At 42.6% G+C, this 19,199-nt stretch overlaps 1 protein-coding gene and 1 long non-coding RNA gene across 3 annotated transcripts in view; one reads left to right on the forward strand and one right to left on the reverse strand.

Moving 5' to 3' along the window:
• Nucleotides 1–19,199, reverse strand: part of LOC133276571 (uncharacterized) — a 787,535-nt gene that overhangs the window by 181,670 nt on the left and 586,666 nt on the right. The gene's annotated exons all lie outside the window — the stretch shown is intronic.
• Nucleotides 1,425–14,074, forward strand: TRMU (tRNA mitochondrial 2-thiouridylase). 2 transcript variants are annotated; one of them, XM_061467473.1, is made up of 11 exons: nucleotides 1,425–1,545; nucleotides 1,939–2,104; nucleotides 4,289–4,395; nucleotides 4,962–5,084; nucleotides 6,970–7,142; nucleotides 8,096–8,149; nucleotides 8,691–8,757; nucleotides 9,560–9,660; nucleotides 10,698–10,842; nucleotides 11,067–11,149; nucleotides 12,281–14,074. In XM_061467473.1, exons 1-11 carry the CDS (start codon nucleotides 1,461–1,463, stop codon nucleotides 12,425–12,427), a joined length of 1,251 nt encoding a protein of 416 aa, XP_061323457.1. In that variant the 5' UTR covers nucleotides 1,425–1,460; the 3' UTR covers nucleotides 12,428–14,074. The 2 variants fall into 2 exon arrangements, with proteins under 2 accessions (XP_061323457.1, XP_061323458.1); XM_061467474.1 differs by having other exon boundaries at nucleotides 12,207–12,322.

Consider the following 19,199-nt stretch of genomic DNA (forward strand, 5'->3'; position numbering starts at 1 on the left):
TGACCAGCAGGTCAAAGGTGATCCTGCCCCTCTACTCTGCTCTTGTGAGACCTCACTTGGACTATTGAGGACACCAGAACTGCACACAACATAAAAAGGACATGGAACTGTTGGAACAAGTCCAGAGGAGGGCCATGAGGATGATCAGGGGACTGGAGCACCTCCCATATGAAGACAGGCTGAGGAAGTTGGGGCTGTTCAGCCTGGAGAAGAGAAGGCTGCGTAGAGACTTCATAGCAGCCTTCCAGTATCTGAAGGGGGCCTATAGGGATGCGGGGGAGGGATTCATCATTAGGGACTGTAGTGACAGGACAAGGGGTAATGGATTAAAACTTAACCAGGGGAAGTTTAGATTGGATATAAGGAGGAAATTCTTTCCTGTTAGGGTAGTGAGGCACTGGAATGGGTTGCTCAGGGAAGTTGTGAATGCTCCATCCCTGGCGGTGTTCAAGGCCAGGTTGGACAGAGCCTTGGGTGACATGGTTTAGTATGAGGTGTCCCTGCCCATGGAAGGGGGGGTTGGAACTAAATGATCTTAAGGTCCCTTCCAACCCTAACTATTCCATGATTCTATGACTTGCAGGAGAGCCAGGTGTTCTATGCCCCTTGAAACTTCCATTTTGTGAATGTATGCTGTTGCAGGCAGATCTAAATCCTGGGTTAGTGCATGACTACTTACAAACAAGCATCAATCCTCTACCAGTAGAAACTGTTTGGGTGGGGGTTGACCTGGCTACCTGAATACTTCTGGTGTTGACCACCTCTATTGACTAGCCTGTTCACTGGAATTCAGGCACCGTGTTGATAGCTCTATGTGTCTTCAACTAAGACCCAAATTCCAGCCTTCAAACTGCAAGTCAGTTGCTCTCAGGTTCAGGGATGTTGAGGTAGGGTTAGGGCAGGATGTGCAGGAGGCTGCACCGCTCTGCAGTAGTAGCGGAGTCAGCTGGATTAGCCCTTGGCTTACCAAGTTTTAACAAACACAAAGCAATGGAGACAGTTACTGTCTTCGGGTCTTCCTTTGTGCAATTCCATCTGCTGAGTCTTGCTCATACATAGCCGGCGGGCGCCTGCATGAAGTGTGTGTTTGAGGGCTCTGGTTGTCCTGAAGTGAGGAGGGTCGTGGGGCAGCAAGCTCTTCGCATTTCTCCGTTGGGCTTGATCTGACAACGCGTTATCCCCTCCTGCGGGCAGAGCCGGGCGGGCCGCTAGCGAAGGGGAGAACAAACACCGCGAGTGCGTCCCGGGTCGCGCCTCGCCTCGCCTCCGTACGCGAAGGGGTGACGCTGCACTAAGGCGCCTGCGCTGCTCGCGGCGCTGCTGCCTGCACTCCTGCCCGGCGCCGGAACCCCCGAGGGCCGCCCCGTTTACCCCGAGCGCCGTTGGCCGCCGCGCCCGCCGGAAGCGAAGGGTGGCCGGGGCGGAAGCGGCGGTGCCGCGGCCGCTGCGGGGCAGGGGCGATGCTGGCGGGTTCGCGCCGCGTGGCCTGCGCCGTGTCCGGTGGGGTGGACAGCGCCGTGGCCGCGCTGCTGCTGCGCCGCCGAGGTGCGTGACGGGTGGCGGGGCCGGGCGCTGCGCTCCGGCGGGACCGCCCGGCACCCGTCGGGCCGAGTCCAGGCGGCCCTCTCCGCCCTCGGCCGCCTCTTCCGGCGGGTGGGACACCCGGCCTCGGAGCGGCTGGAGCGAGCGGGGAAGGAGGGGATGGGGACACGCGGAGGTCGGAGATACCGCCGTGTTCGGCTGACTTCATGCTGGCTGTTAGCTACAGGACTAAAAATAGCCATGCGGTATCTGAACAGTAACGCTTAGCAGCGTATTCGTTTGACACAGCACTACTCGCGCCTTCTAAAGAAAGTAGATACTCAAGGCTTAACTCGGGTTTTGGTTCCAGGCAGTTGGAATTACATTTTTAAAGTCATTCTTGCCTTCATTTCATAGGCTACCAGGTGACAGGCGTCTTTATGAAAAACTGGGACCCGCTGGATGAGCAAGGAGCTTGCTCCGTTGACAGGGATTGTGAAGATGCTTACCGCGTTTGTCAGAAGCTGGATATTCCTTTCCATCAAGTTTCCTACGTGAAAGAATACTGGAATGAAGTATTCAGGTACAAACACGTTTAAAGTGGGTGGTCTTTCCCTGTATTGGTGTAGTACTGTGTTACTGTGGGGAGGCAGGGTGGACAGGTACGTACGGGTCAGTGACAGTTTACTGCAGTTACTGTGAGTGCTAAGAGAAACTACTGAAGCCTGTTAACACAGGCATTATTTTTGCTCTCATTTGTGTTCAAGATCAGAATTTCAGTCTTGGTCTTAATATGTTTGTTATTCTTGAAATGAATAGGAGGCTTTTTTCTAGTTGTTATGAGTGTGTAGCAGTTACTTTGTTCCAGCTTATTTCAGCTTCTGCCCACAGCTGGCCCAACTTTACTGCAGCTTCATAAGAAAATAGCAAATGGGGTGCTGTTGTTGTCTGTGTGTAGTTCATGTGGTGCATTTTACGTTAGCAGGTACTGAATCCAGTTTACTAGAAAGTGATCATGAACTAGCCTTGCTTCTTTAAGCTTATAATAGATTTGAAACTGCTCTCTGAAGAGGGTGTTTGGATATTCTGTGGATTTGTTCCACTTTAAGGAGAGAAAGTTCTACTTAGGAAAAGCCAAGTTTTTCTTGGAGGCAGGAGAAGGGAAGTTTATCCTTTATGCACGCAACATAGGTGCACAGAAGTTGTTCACTGACCTTCATTGCCCCCCCCCTTTAAGTAGTGCTGTTGTTAACCTTGTCTCAGAAGAAACCTAGTCATGCTACTTCATGTTGAAGTGAGATAGAGTTGAGCACTGAACTTCTGCACGGTCAGTGAGGGAAAGAGCCCTGTTCTGGGACAGTTAACGCCATGCTTCCCCTCTGGTGTGAGAGTGTATAAATGATACCAAAGCTCCTGAGGGGTGTCTGTAAATGACAGTGACTCAAAGATCATAGAAGATCAGCTTTTCTTTTGCTTCTCATCATTTATTAGTACAGTGTTCCCAAAGTGTCTGTGGCAGGTTACTTGGTTTGTTTGGAATCCTGTTTTTGTTACAGTCATCACTGACCTGGGATTTACTTTCCTCTGGATCTCTCTTTAGAGGGTTATTCATCAGAAACACCTTTTATCAAGAGAACTATCCCAGGTCTTGTCTTGCCTGTGGTTTGTGCACAGCCTGTTTCAAATCCTTACATCAGAGGGAGATTCAGCAGACATCGTTCACTGCCTTTCCTCCAGTTCTGTACTTTACTTGAAGTTCTGAACTGATGTGAGTCTGTCTTTATGCTGAATCTTTTCTAAGGCTTCCAGCGTACTGCTGCAGTAATTACAAAGAAGAATTGTGTTATCCTATGAGTACAGTGCTGAGTCAGCAAGGGGAGGCAGGTCTGGGTAGACCCAGGTGATTTAATTCTTAGTACGAACTGTTGAATTCAGAACTGTTAAAAAGGAGCTAGACAAAATTAAGGTTATGTTGCTTTACTTTCTGTTTATGAATGTAATGAATAACATGGTGAAGAAGAAGCGACTGGTTCTGTTTCAGATGTTGAAAAGTAAAACCAAATAATAGGGTTGTTGGTGTACTTTTAAATCCAGCCTGTGCCCACTCAGTTTCTCTTGACTTCAGTTACTACTGAAGACAAGCTAAATAATGCAGTGATCAGACCTTTTGGTATCTCAGTGCAGTACTGCTTGCTGGTTTACTTTCTCTAGTTATTATATTAATGTTTTCAAGCAAATTATGCTAAGCACTTTAATTATATGTCAGTGTAAAAATACAGCATGACTGAGAAACTACGTGAATTTCTTGAAGGAAATAAAAAAGAAAGGGAAAAAATCCTATATAAAATTAAGTCCCATGGCTGTTTATGGTGGTGTTATTGCAAATTAAGTTACTGAGACACAGTAACCCCTGGTGTGTGCTCTACTGCGCTGTCACTTAGAAAAATGAAGCAGGGTGGTTTAATTCTGGGGAAACAAGTAGGGTGTGTGCTGAGGGCAGCCATGTCTCCCCCAAGGGAGCATTAATTTAATAAAACATGTTTACAAGACTGTGAGTGATCATTTGACCATGTCCTCAGTGCACTTTGGGGAAAATCTTCCAAGCATTGTGTTTTCCAGGTTAACATCCAAGGGGTATTTTATTTCTAACATAACATGCTCAGTATGCCTAGGTCTTGAGTTCTCATGTTTAAACAGATCTTTCAGTCTCAGATAATATTATGCTGTGTTAATAATGTCAATATATATTTGAATCTTTATTTTACAGTGACCTCTTAAAAGAGTATGAATTGGGAAGGACTCCTAATCCTGATATTGTGTGTAACAAGCACATCAAATTCAACTACTTTCTTCATTATGCTATGGATAACCTTGGTAAGGCATTTTCAAGTGTGTCAGTACAGAGTGTGTGCCGTGGAAATACTTAAAGGATACAAACTCTTGAAAGCTTGAAATGGTGGGGGAAAACCTGAGTTCATATGAATGCCTAATTCACCCTTCTCTGTGGCAGTATTCCAGTATTTGCAAAATTTTTTGTTAATAAGTTTGCTTTTAGATACAGAATCATAGAACAGTTCAGCTTGGAAAGGACCTTTGAATGTCATCTAGTCCAGCCCCTCTGCTGTGGGCAGGGACACCTTCCACTAGAGCAGGTTGCTTGTAAATTGGAGCAGATTTACTTTGGAGACATGCATTGACCTGACCATTAAGTTTTACATTCTTAGGTGGTCCTTCCAAGTACAAAAGCACAAGTGCTGGCATGCTCATGAATAGTTTACATTGTTTGAATAGCAGGAGTATGATTATTGTCAGTATAACACTTCTCTATAGGTTTTGTTCATCACTGTTTTCTGCTTTTCTTATTGGATGTTTATAATCCTGTTTTAAACTGAATTTCAAGTATGTGCATTGATGTTTTGTTTTGGTTATTTTATTGATAGGAGCAGATGCAATTGCTACTGGGCATTATGCTAGGACCTCACTAGAGGATGAGGAGGTGTTTCAACAGAAACATATGAAAAGACCACAAAGGCTTTTCAGAAACCGTTTTGAAGTTAGAAATAGTAAGTGGATGCTTCATTTCTTCTTTCATCCTAGGTATGAAACAGAATTTTGAACTCTTGTTTGGTGTCACAATATCAGGGAAGTTTGTTACCTTACACACAATGATTACTATTAAAACCCCAGCCTTTATAGAAGGTTGATAGTGCAAAACAGAATATTTACATTACTGAAAATTACCCTGACTAGTCAAGTATTACATTTTCTATTTTAAGAGTTCTAATCCAGGTTCAGAGGGAAGAATAAGCATTTCAATAATGAACTTTCTGGAGGAGTTGTAATGTGGATTAAGGAGACAGGGGAATCTTCTGTTCCCCCAGAGAAGTATTTCAAGAAATCTTTATCTAGTATTTTCATGACTTACGTAAAATTTTCTTTTTTTAATGTTTCATCTGTTTTAGAGAATGTATTATTTTGTTATTCAGTATAGATAGAACTCATCATGGGGATATGCTTAAGTGGAATTTTAGAATCAAGGCTTTGAAACATTAACATTAAAATTAATAACATATACTTTTATAAAATAATTGGACTGTATGTTATTTTACTGGAAAAAATCAGGTTCTTACTCAGTAATTCACCCCTTCTGCCTCATTTCTCTGTTCTCCTATAGAAGCTTGGTTTTCCTAGGTATATCAAGGCTCTGCCTGCACTGCAGTTGTAAAGTGCAAGTGCAGCATGTGCAGACATTTTTAAGGCTACTATTCTCAGGTCAGCAAAGGTGCTAGTAGCAGTAATGCAGGTTTTTCTCTTTAATAGTCTGCCTGTGGCTGTATATATTCAGAGGCTGATCTCAGCACCACAGTGGTTCTCCTGTTATCGGTACAAAAACCAGCCTGATGGGTGTTGTTTTGGGTATGTCTCTGCGTGGCACTAGCAGAGGTTGGATGGCAGTGTAGAGAGTTCTCAAATAGCTCTGCAGTAGGCCATAATGCAGTAAAATAACTCAGATGAAACTGGTGTATATGGTGAGAAGCATGTTATACCCAAAGGAAAAGAAACTTGCAAGCACCCGGTATGCAAAGCTGCCACAGAGATGTTTTTGTGTTGTAGTGTCCCCTTTTTTGATTTGGAATTAAAGGGGCTTTTTTGCTTCTTTGTTTTAATTTTATTTCTGGAAAGTTGAAATGGGCACAGCAGAACAAATGGTCTGTACTTGTGGCAGACTGTGATTCACTGAGTTGTAGGATTTTGTGATGTTCTTAACAGTTTTACTGCCCTTTACTGAGATTTTGTATTATTAGTTGTGGCTGAACTATTGGCCTGTAGTTAATGCTTGAGTCAAGAAGTAGAGTTTGCACAACAGTAAAGTTATTAGGTCTTAAAAGAGTGGACAGAACATGACTGAAAAGCCATATCAATTTTATTTTCTTTGGGCAATTGGGAGACTTTGTTTTTAACAAAAAAGTCAAACTTGCCTCTCTGAGCACTGGGAATAACTGCTTATCGTTCAGATCACTGATCGATAGCGCTGTAATTTCAGGGCAAAATTGGATGTCTTTTTGAAGAACGGTATACTCTAAAATACTCAAATCTTCATGTCTCTTTCACATGTAATGGTTGGTTTTGCTTTTCATATTGTTGATGTCCTTGCCAATGACACATGCAGTATTATAATAGATAAGACAGTGTAAGACTTCATAAGATTCTGCACTGTACAAAGTCAGAATCTTTCTGGATCTTACTAGTGGTGAGAAAGTGCCCAAACATTTTCAGTTAGATTTTGGAAATTAAAAAAAGCAAACCCGTGAACAGAAGAATATTTTCTTTAACATGTATTTGGAAATAAACTAAAATGTTGATTATCAAACAAAATACTAAAGGAAGTTGAACTATTAAAGGGAATCCCCTTTAATGTTGAGGTGCTCTGTATTCTGTACTTTGCAGCTGTGAAACTCCTTCAAGGGGCCGACCTCTTTAAGGACCAGACCTTCTTTCTAAGTCAGATCTCGCAGGATGCTTTGAAGAAAACCATTTTCCCTTTGGGGGATTTAACAAAAAGTTTTGTCAAGAAGATAGCAGCGGAACACGGCCTTCATCATGTGCTAAAGAAAAAAGAGGCATGGTAACACTTAAACTCTTTTGATTTGTATTTCCTTCTAAAGTAGACTTTCCTGAACTATTTGAACCTTAAAACTGTGACAGCTTGTCTGTCTCTGAGCACTGTAATAGGACAGGTTGGGAAGCAGCTTTATAGCTGTCTACTTGCTTAAAAGAACTTTGATGAGCTTGTGGTTAGTTGTGTGTTTAGCTTGCAGATTATTTGTCTGCCATTATGTCTCAGAAGACCCAAGATGAAGGTGAATGTGTTAGGATGCTGTGAGCCTTAAGAAAAGTATTGTCTATCACAGCAGGTGAGAAGCCTTTGGTCTGTATTTTCTGTAGCTGTTAAAGGCTTTCTCGCTATAATTGTTTTTCAGTATGTCTTTATGAAACTGGATGATGCCGTTTTCCACAGTTACTCTTTATAAAACAAACAAAAAGTTCTGTTCTCTAAGAACTAACACTTGATGAGTTGATCCCAAAAAATTGTAATGCAGGCACCAATTGTATTGCTGATGCTGTCTTCGTCACTTTTAATACTCATATTCCTCCACTGTAAATGGGTGCCTGAAGAATGTAGGCAGTAACTGAAAAGGAAAAGCTGTTTTTGAAAGATGTTTTCAAGAGATATATCTTTACTGTATAACTTGTGTTATTTTGTTCTTTAATCTGCAAGAGCCTTCTGTTTTTAATATGTACACAGTATAGTTACCAAGGTTAATGTATTTATTTGGTGAACATATGTTCTGTTTCCCATTATTTCTCTTTTATGCTTATGGCTCTTACTGATACTGTACAAAATTAGTTTACCTCTTCTGGAGCAGGTGTTGTGGTTTGGTTTATTTTATGAGATGCCTAGCATAGTTTGGCTACATGGGGAGGGAGTTCTGTTTTGGACAGATCATTAATAGACAGTATTTCAAATGTTTTTCTTTGCTATTATGGATTCAATACCACATTTCCTTTTCAGAGTATGGGAGTATGTTTCATTGGTGAAAGAAACTTTGAAAATTTCCTTCTCGAGGTGAGCAATGTTAAATCTATGCCAATCTTTGCTCTGTTCTGGTTTTCAGTAATAATTTATAACACTGTCTACAGAAACATCTCCAACAGCTTTTGGCCCACACTAAGTTACAATGTCCGGTGTCCTTTTGCATCCCAAGCCTACCCAGAAGCAAATGCCAAGACCCTGTAGGAAGTACCTTTCACCTCCATCCCTGAACAGTCAGTCTCTTTCTGTAGCAAAAGGAGTGTGTGAACTTGTAGTGCTGTGCTTGTGAGGCTCTGTACTTGTGAGTGGTTGAGATGTGAGAGAGACAGATGGCTGAATCCTGCTGTCCCCTGCCATTAGTAAGGATGAGGGGTGGGGTGAAGCCCAGAGTTACTGCTGATAGGGACTGCCCTACCTTTTGTGTCTAAAGCAGAATCAGGAAAGAGCTGCTTGGGTAGAGTTTGCTGCTTGAAAAGTTAGTTTCCAGCTTCAAGAGAATGTAGTGACAGAACCTAAAATACACTGACGGGGTTTTTTTGGGCCATCTTGTGACTTCTCTCTTCCTATTTGGTAGTATTTAGAACCTCAACCAGGTAACTTTGTTTCCATTGAAGATAAGAAGGTGATGGGAAAACACAAAGGTAATTGGCTAACCCACCTTAATAACTGCTTTTAGATAAATGGAACAGTGCTGCTTATATTTTGAGGGACAAATTTTGTGAATTTCCAAACCAGTTTTTCCCTGTTTGAGAACTCTAATAATTGTGGAAAACCTACTTCATTCAATAGTAGAGCCTTAAATTGCAACTGATTTTGACTGTGTTCCATGTTGCAAGAAAGTAATTGATAATTACAGGGTGACTCTGTTGATACTAAGTGGTGGTTAATTTAATACCAAGAGACCATTGTTCATTTAATTATTTCAGAATGACTGTGCTTCGGTTCCAGAATCTTTAGTACCTGAACTTTGCAAAACAAATACACCATTCATCTCAGTGATGCATAGCAGGGCATCGCCAAACATGGGCAGCTTATGTTTTCCTTTTTTCTGTGTGTCCTTCCTTTGCTCTCCTCAGTTCTGACAACTGAGTTCCTCTCCCAAATAGTTTATGGGAGTAGAATGTTCTTCTAGGAGGTAAAAGTAAGGGAAACTGGTAAGACTAAGTAGTAATAAAACAACAAATTGAAGCTGAAATGTTTGTCTTTTATAAACCCTAAGAATAGCACAATAGAGTTTGAAACAGATGAGTTTGAAACCGTGTGCTTCAGGTACATCTTTGAAGTAGATGCTAGTTCAGCTTGTAATTGGCAGACTTCTCTAAGACAGCTTGGTTTGTTATTGTTCGTTTAGTGGTAAAGTTTTGGGGAAAGGATTTTAACATATTTTTCTGAAGGTAAAAGGTGAAAAATTGCTTCCAGCATTACGTTTTTGTATTTCTTTAGGTTGGTTCCTCTACACCATAGGCCAGAGGGCTAGACTAGCAGGCCTGAGGGATGCTTGGTTCGTTGTAGACAAAGATGTCAGCACTGGAGATGTCTTTGTGGTGAGTTAATTCATACTGGTATTGCAGATGACTAATGCAAGCATTTTGTGACTCCTGCTGTATGGAATGTGATTCTGACCTGGACAGAGTTCTTGGCTTTCTTGGGGGAAACAAGAACTAACTAGTGTAGCATCAGCAGCTTTGAAACATCTTGTCCAAACTGGCTTTTCTTGAGTAGAAAATTGGTTTAGATTTTGGCATAGAACTTTTCCAGATAAAGGACTGAAAAGATACTGAAAAGAATCAGCCAATTTACTGAGCTCTCATTTTCCACTCTAAAACAGTTTATTGTAGTTATTGTGACACAGAGTATACAGTGTGTATTATCTTGGTTTGCTATGTATTGCTACTTTCTTTTTCTAGTAAAAGAAATAGTAGCCAGTAATAGAGTTTAATCATTTTGAAAACTGAGGCAGAATACATATAATACTGCAAATAATTGTTGAGTTAATGACTAATCATATGAAACAACTGAGAGTTCTGCAGCTTGCAAGCATTGTTAGTGTTTCTTGATGTTCGTGCAGTTGTTACTTAGTACTGAGGTGGTTATAATGAGGTGATCTGCTACTTGTTGATATGTCTGGGGGGAAAAAATCATAATCAAAAGAGAGTTGAGAGGGAAAAGGCAGGACCACTAAGAAATCTTATTTATGCCCTGCTGTAAGGTTGTGCTTGTGCAGTGCCCTTGTTGGAGAGGTGTTGAGTTGGGAAATTAGAGAAGAGGAGAGGTAGCATCTTGTTGAAATGGGATGAAGAGGGCAGTACATGTCTGAACTCTGTCAGAAATATGATTGAAGGAAAAAGAATACAAGAAGCAACATGACTGAGATGTAGAAAACTGGCTTTTCAGGCTTGCTTTAGCCTATTCTTTAAATTAAAGGCTTCCACCTGGAAGCTGATTAAGTGCTAATAAATGCTTGCTTTCTTCCTCGTTTTGCCTTCATTTTGATACGGCTTGGTGATTCTTCTATATTTCAAGCATTACAAGTTATGTGCTCTCTGTCAGAAACATCAGCATTAAATAAATATATTTTAAGGCACCATCAAGAGATCACCCTGCTCTGTACAGAGACCTGCTGCGGACAAACCGAGTGCACTGGATAGCAGAGGAACCTCCCGCATTGCTCGTTAGAGAGAAGATGATGGACTGTCATCTCAGGTTTCGGCACCAGATGGCACTGGGTAATCAAACCTTGGTGTTTTGGGGTTGTTTGTTTTGCTTCGTTTGGGCAACTGTGATCATGTGTTCAGTGTTGTTTTGCAGAAATAGTTGAAATGTTTTGGCTTGCCTTTCTAGAGTGTCTTCATAAAACAGTTCTGTGTATAATATCTTGAATTACATCTGTTTAACTTTTAATGTGAACATAAGGATTAACTGGCAGGTATTTGGCCATTTTCTGCTCTAGTGCCGTGTGTGCTGACTCTAAACCAAGATGGAAGTGTATGGGTGACACTAGTGAAGCCAGCAAGAGCTATCACACCTGGGCAGGTAAGTTATTAAAAGTGATTTTCTTTCCTATTTTGTGTGTTTTGGCATATCTGGCTAATAAAATAGTAGATGGAGCAAATTAATATATTTTCATGAGAGCAGTTAGCTCTATTTTGGCTATTCATCAACTATTTTGAAGGAGGTTGTTTCTAGTATTAAATGCTCTGTTGTTATCCATATAATCTGAGAAACTGGTTTACAAGTTTAGAAATAGATGAAAACATCTCTGGTAAGAATTGTATATGCAGAAATGAAATCTGTTGTGTTCAAGTAATAGATTTAAAAAGGCATTAGTTCTATAATTGGCTGCTTAATACAGTTTTAGGGTTCAAATTTGATTAGTGAGGATCTGTGTCCAGTGAATTTCATTGTCCCAGGACAGTACTGAGAAGAGGTACTGTGTAGTGATGCTTTCTAACACTGCTAATACCAGGATACTCCCATAACACTGTAAACCAGTAGTTCTCAAGCATTTTCTGTGTGCCCTCTCCTAGCATGTGTTCTACCCTCCCTCTCCCACCCCAGAACTTGGGAGCCTGTGGGATGCATCAGGAGGGAAATTGAGAACATTTTTTAATGGAGAGAGGGATATACTTGAGAGAGGCGAGCTGTGAGCTGAGCTGAGAGGACTCAGCCAGGGCTGATGACAGGCAGAAGAAGCCCCTGACTGCCAGGAGCTGCTGAGCCAGTAATTGGGCTCTTTACTGCAAGGTAATGAGACAAAGCCAGGAGGTTTGTGCTCCTTCTCTCCTGCAAGAACCTCCTGAGCACATCAGGGAGCCCCAGTCACTTCCTTCTAGTAGTCCTTGGTCCGCTTCCTGTTTGGGAAGCGCCACTGTAGCCCGTGGAAGGTCAGGTGAAAATGCAGATGGTGTTACATACATCACCCCCTTAGGAAAAGGAAGCTTTCCAGCACAATCCATTCCACCTCAGTAGTTGAAGAGTTTTGAGATAATCTTGTAAAAGTTCATGATGGAATTTCCACCAACATGTTTATATTTACAGTTGTGTAAACCTACAATCCTTACTGCCAACAAATACACTCGCTGCCCAGCAGGTGTTGCACAGCCTAAAGTTGTTCACCATGCCATTTTCTAGCTGCTGAAAAGGCTTTTCCTGTTTTTCTCCTAGTTTGCAGTGTTCTACAAGGGTGACGAGTGCTTGGGCAGTGGGAAGATCGTAAGGATGGGCCCATCCGTGTACACCATGCAGCAGGGCAAAAACCGAGAAGAAGGTCCAAAGAAGGAAGAGATTGATAAGATAGAACCAGCAACCTAACACGTGCGTTTGTTTATTGAAGGACTTTGGAGAATTTGCTGCCTGGGCATAATAAAACCAATAATAAGCACATTTTTTTGTTGATCTGTATGTTCTTAAGGCCAGTTGACCATCAGGTCCCAGCTCTTGACTTTTAACACTGAACAGGCTTAAAACTAAAGCCAGTTTGGTACAATTTTACTGGTCTGAATGGTGATATTTATATTAACATGTATCAAGGGATCTCTTAAAGTTGTTCTGTAATGGTAGTTACGCATACAAGAATTTTAATATAAAAATTATTTCTGAAATCGTAAATCTATCTTTTAAAGTGTATATGAAATACTTTTTTCTTACTTGAAGATACCTGTCCCTAGGTGAAGTATGTGTGTTGTTTTACAGTAATGTATGTTTGTGTTTTGAATTCTGGCAGAGGAACGAATGACATTTGAGCATTTTGAATGAAGTCCAAGCAACAGGAGCTTTTTCACTTTATATAGTTTTTTAAGAAATGGCTCGGATTCTTCGCTGAGTTAAGCGATGGTTTCAGAGGTTTACCTGATCCAGAATTACAAGTGAAGGGGCTTAAAACCAGTCTTGATTGTTGAATTTTTTTCATACAACTGACTGATTTTATGTAGCTGATGAGGGCTCTTTGGTTTGTGTTCTGGAGAAGAGAACGCATTGTGGTGCTTCAGAAAGATACAAACTCATATGCATTTCCTCATTATGTAGCTAACTTCATGTAGACCCATTAATAATTACACATGGCCATGTGTCAATATGGCATGGTACTAGGAAGAAATTGATACCCCTGTCCAAATTATCTTGTTATCTATATTATTATTCAAATACCTTATTATTAGTAAGATTTGGGAGCATAACGAGGGCACCCTAAGCTTATAATGAAGCTATATTACAGCAAGTCAACAGAAATGCATTCCTGTCTTTCAACATGGTAGTAGGAGGTCACTGCCCCTAAAGCACAGTGGCGCAGGAGCAGGACTTTACAGAGGAGTGTGGAATTTTGAGACTTGCATCCAGTTTGGGTGGTAGAAAAGCTGTACCATGAATAGATCTTTTCAGAGATCTGAAGGCTTGAGTTACATGGACGTCCTTTTCTGGTGTCTTTAGTATCTTCTAGGAATTCCTTTTATTTCCTCTGGTAAGAAAAGTAAAAGGCAATCTCTTCTTAGAAGTGTGCAAATAAAAGGCAGAGAAGATACTCTTCAGTGTCTGCCTGCTAGTCTGGCAAAGTTAAACACACAGTTCAGTGAGCCCTATGGAAAAAACCCCAAACCCTGGACTGTTAAATCTTTATGTACGTGTTTGACGTTGCAATAGATCTGATTGAGAGGGCAGAAAAGGCATCCTTTCTCACTGGTGCCAAAATTAGTTCAATTTGGAAGTGTGTCTCTAAATGTCTCTCCGTACACAGATTAACTGTAATGACTGTTCATGCTTCATGTCATCTCCTGATTTGTGTTAGGTTAGTTGTGTTATGGGTCCTGGTCACGACTTTTATGTGGTTTTCCAAATGTTTTCAGTATCTTTCCTGAACCTTTTGTCTTTACAAAATGTAGAGTTAATTCCTAAGGAGTTAATGCTCCACATCGCCCTCATCTGAGTTTTCCAGTAAATGTCCCAATTAAAATCTTCACAAATGTTTTGTGTTATACTAGTGTGGTTTTTATTATTACTTATGTTCAGCCTGGAGAAGAGAAGCTGCGTGGAGACCTCATAGCAGCCTTCCAGTATCTGAAGGGGGCCTATCGGGATGCTGGGGAGGGACTCTTCATTAGGAACTGTAGTGATAGGACAAGGGGTAACAGGTTAAAACTTAAACAGAGGAAGTTTAGATTGGATATAAGGAAGAAGTTCTTTACTGTAAGGGTGGTGAGGCACTGGAATGGGTTGCCGAGGGAAGCTGTGAATGCTCCATCCCTGGTGTTGTTCAAGGCCGGGTTGGACAGAGCCTTGGGTGATATGGTTTAGTGTGAGGTGTCCCTGCCCGTGGCAGGGGGGTTGGAACTGGATGATCTTAAGGTCCTTTCCAACCCTAACTATTCTATGATTCTATGGTCTGTAGTACTTGTTTCCACTGTTCTGGTTTGGTTTTAAACCCACTTGCTCTTAGACATCTTTTAAACCTGCTCCCAAAAAGTTTTCTAGGCGAGAAAGCTACTTGATAAATTTGAGTAGACTTTGCTTTCAGAACAATAAAAATAATCCCTCAAAATTTTGTACAAATCTGCTATTATTTTTCCCAAGAAAACGCTGATCCTGCCCCATGGGTTTAGAAGTTACTTGTGGTTTCCTGGGTGTGAGCGTTACTGCAGTGATGGGTGGAGCTGCTGGGTGGTTTCAGCTCGTTTCACCACCTGGGTATAGTGCTGCTGGCCATGAGCACAGGGAGAAAGCACTGAACTCCAGGGGATGGCTCATTCAGCAGAGATGTGTTTACCTGTGGCTTGAAAGCATTTCCTTAACCTGTGAAAAGGGCTTTTTTAACCCTTCCTCAGCTTTTTAAAGACTTTTTTATCCCTTGGATAAGGCACTGGGATAATTTTGCTGTTGGATTGCTGGTACAGTGCTGGTCGCATCTCAAGCCCAGGGGTCTCAGGGTGCTCGCTTCGCTTGGCTAAGGCACTGTCAGTGCACGAGTTGTAAGTGCTTTTAGCATTGTTATGGTGAATTTAGGAGTTCTGGCAATGAGATTCCAGCTTTGCTGAGGGGAAGTTTAGTCAATGCTGCTTGTAGTGTAACTGGAGTGGAGCATGAGTGTGCTACAGCTCCTGTAGGATGGAACATTTTCAACAAACGCTGTGCTTCCCTCTTTTTTTCTCTTTAAGCATCCTTGATTGGATACAGCAGCAATCCAGGATGGCTAATGCAGAGAATTCATAAACTAATGTTGCTCTTCAGTGGAAACCTCTGTAGCAATGGTCTCAATTCACTTCTGAGGCTCAGGGACTTTGATTTTGTCATCAAAGCAGAGCCTCATGGTTCTACTGAATAAAATTCATCTGAGGAAGAGGTGAGTACGGTCAGTGTTTGGTTAGTAGAATCTCCTTGTCTGAGAGGGATGGAGGCTTCTTCTTGCCTTTAGTACGGGTCAGCCTCTTGCCATGATGATGAGCAAATTTGACATGATAAAGCAATTGCTGCTATTGCTCCCAGTGAAGCTCACCGTCCTGCTGGGAGCTAGGAATTAGTAGGCATTTGTGTAATTGAAATTGCACATAACTTCTTGCATGGGATGTTTTACAACAGGTTGCATATGTCCAGTCACATGAAGCTTGCATGTTTAAAGCAGCGTTTCCAAATAGCCTGTACTGTTCAGTGTGAGTGGTATGTTTCTCTTTCTATCCCATGTGTTTCTCCTGGGTAAGGGTCTCAACTACTGACTTCCTGTGTGAGATCCTTGCTCCTCTCATACGTAGGTTCTCTGGCAAGGGGAATTTTATTCCACTCTGTACAGGGCCACAGCTTCTCAGGGGAGTCTGGCAAAGCAGCCTGTAGAGGCACATTTCTACCACTGGCCCTGGCTGTTACACAACATGAGCACCACCATCACTGTTTCTGACTGTTTGTAAGGAGGATGGTGGTGTCAGTAGCACCAGTCCCACCCAACTGGGGTGTTGAGAGTGGAGCCTGAATCCCGTGTTCCATTGTGCTCAAGGTTTGCAGAACCAGCATGAGATGCTTGTGAAAATGCATGGGAGCACATCTGTAACAGCTTGCTAACGGGGTGAAAGAGCGAGGTGAGAGCAGAGGTCAGTGCCTGGGGTCAGCCAGCTGCTCTCCCCAAAGGGACCATAGCTGCCACCAGCTCTCACGCCACCTTTGCCAAGGCAGGAATTTGGCCAAGCTTTGGCTGGAATTGGGTAGGAGCAGTTTCACTGATTCATGGATTGTCTTTTCTGTGCTGCACAAGGTTCCCATCAATGTGCTTTTGAAAACTCATCGGCTTTTCACTTTTGTCATTTTTCCCCACTTCAGGCAGCAAATTGCAAGCAGGTGAGTTTGCTTCCAAGTTGTGACAGTAAGCCTTACAGGTCTGGAAATATTTGTTTGCAAAGACTCAAGTGAATAGCTATTAAAAAAAAAGGACTTTCCCCTTCCAAATACAGAACGCAATAACCAAAAACCACAGCTCGTGTCAGCTGAAGGCTGGGACTGAACTGAAATCTCTGTTGTACCCTGTGAATATGTTCAAACCCTGTGTTTCTGAGTGCATGATGTCTGAAAAAAGTTGTGCTCCAAACCCTCCTGGTTTCCCTCCTTCTTGCAGTGTTCCTGCCCCAGCTGGTCCCGCACAACTGGAGGTCAGGGCTGCTCCCCAGCAGGGACATCTGTTTTCACCTGGACGGCTGCTTTGGAGAGGTGAGACATTGCACAGGCTTTGTGGAGGGCTTTGCTCACAGGGCAGCAGCTCAGTAATTGTGGTCCAGCAGTAAAAGCGTTGGCTCTTGGTGCTCGCATTGGCTTGTAGGACTGAGAGCAGCTTTCATCTTCCCACTTCAAGGTGAAGCGTGCACGTGTTGTCTCTTTAGCTGCAAACCGCAGGGAACAAAGCTGATGTTTTTATGCAGCTTTCTTTTACCCCTCTTAGAACAGATCTGTCTTTTCAGCATGCGTGTGAGCAAAACATAAGTGGTTTGCATGCAACGTTTAAGTTTGTACACACACACGTATATATAAAACATCTCGCAGTTCAGGCCCTGTGGAGAAGGCTGAGCTTTTCATGGAAGCTGGGAGATGAATGACTGTGTGCAATCCCCTGTGGTGACTCACCCTGTAATGGGGTGGGACTGAAGTTTCCCAGCCCTTGACCAAGGCCAAGAAAAGCCCCAAACAGGTAAGCAAACAGAAAGGATTTGTTTTCCATGCGAGAAACAAGGATAAAAATGGATGAGGTGATAGGCACTGTCTGTCCTTCAGGCCTGGAAAACATGGGTGTTATAAGCATCATGGTACAATGCAGAGTTGGGGGACTGTGACAGTAGGTAAAGAGGATGTCCCACTGATGAGGAGCATATTTGCAACCATGCATTTTAGCGTTTTAAAAATGCTTCCTCTGCATTTATATGTATTTACATGCTTTAGTGACTTAAACACAATGAAATGATCTATCCTAAAGGTGATAATCGCCCCGATGTGCAATGATGCAGTGAGGTGCAGTGCCATTTCCAGCTTTAGCACCAGGAAGCACCAAGACATCACCTTCATGCCTCCCACCCATCAACGACACTGCTGGGAGGTGGTGGCTATAGGAGGAGCAATTAATGCATCCGTAATTGCCAAGTTTTTCCCTTTGTTTTAGAGTTTTGCTGAGCCAGGACATGGGAAAAACTGTCACTGGGCGGGTTTGGTCAAGCATATTCCATTACAACTGGAAGAGAACTGGATGCACAGAGGGATGAGAGAGCTGGCTCCCATCAAATCAATGCTGCATATCTCTGAGTCTCTTCTTTCCTACCCAGGGGCTTTTTCAGGGCAAAAGAAGACAAAGGAGAGTTTCCCCAGGGTAGGAAAGAAGAGACTCAGAGATATGCAGCATTGATTTGATGGGAGCCAGCTCTCTCATCCCTCTGTGCATCCAGTTCTCTTCCAGTTGTAATGAAATTTGGTGAGAACAGAGGTGAGAGGTTCACCCTGCATCCTGTGGAGCAGGGAAGATGCTCCATGTGCTCCTGTCCTGGGGCAGGTACTGTAAAGATCCCCTCTCTGTCTCCTATCTGCTGCTTTTTCCAGGGCTGATTAACACCAGAACAGCAAGAAAATCCTGGGTTGTGCCCGCTGCTCAAGCCTACAAGCAATGGGGGGAGAATGAGGAGTTACAACCAGCAATGCAGCACCTCTTATTTGAAGGACTTCAGGGAAGTTTGCATCTAAGGAATGGATGAGCAATAGCACAGACCTCTGACAATCTGTACATCTCAAAGGCTGTGTCCCCAGCCCTGCTGCAGCTCCTGCCCCATGGCAAAGCAAACTCGGCTGGGCTGGCTTCACTAAATGAGGCTTTGAATGCAATTATAAACATCAAAGAATGATGGATTATAAACGTAAGAAGGACTGGTATAAAGAAATGGGATAACCAGATTTGAGGCATCTGGTAGATTTAAGATTGGTGCTGCATTAAAGGTAGTTTTCATTTTAATGTAGTTACATAAGGTGGGTTTTTCTGCTGTCCACATATTTTATCTCTCCCTCCTCCCTGGGAGTACATGAAAGACTCTGCAGGTTGTGTCACACCAGCCAGCTCCATGGCAGAGGAACTCTGTTAGCACATTTGGTGTATGTCATAAAACTGTGATCCATTTACTACAAGTCTGAAAGGTTTCAGGCATGGTTTTTAACCTGAAGATCACTTTATGTACTATTAGTACTCCTTGCTGAAGTAGAAATCAGTCAGAATAGCCTGTGCTGGTTTTAAATATTAAAGAAGGCATTAAATGGTGTAAGAGGTTTACATTGCACTAGTTTTACACCTGCCTTTCAGGGTGACAGAGATTGCACAATAAAAGCGTCTGTGAACTGATTAGTAGTAGCCATGTTTGAGCCTTACTTAAGTCCCATGGCAATTTGATGGAGCAGAGGCTGTCCTCACCTGGTGTGTCACCTCTTCACTGAAGTGCTTCAATTACAGAGAGAGCAGAATTCCCTACCCAGAAGAGAGGATGTGACAGTGATGACTTCTGGGGTGGCTCCCTGCAAGTTACCTTCTTGCTGAGTCCAGAGGCTCAGCATCACTGATGGATCAGGCGGAACATGTAAATACTCTCTAAGC

This window comes from Pezoporus flaviventris, unplaced genomic scaffold, assembly GCF_033815535.1.
Source record: "Pezoporus flaviventris isolate CSIRO_AGI_PZ_B2104156 unplaced genomic scaffold, CSIRO_AGI_Pfla_v1 ptg000045l, whole genome shotgun sequence".
Taxonomy (NCBI): domain Eukaryota; kingdom Metazoa; phylum Chordata; class Aves; order Psittaciformes; family Psittacidae; genus Pezoporus; species Pezoporus flaviventris.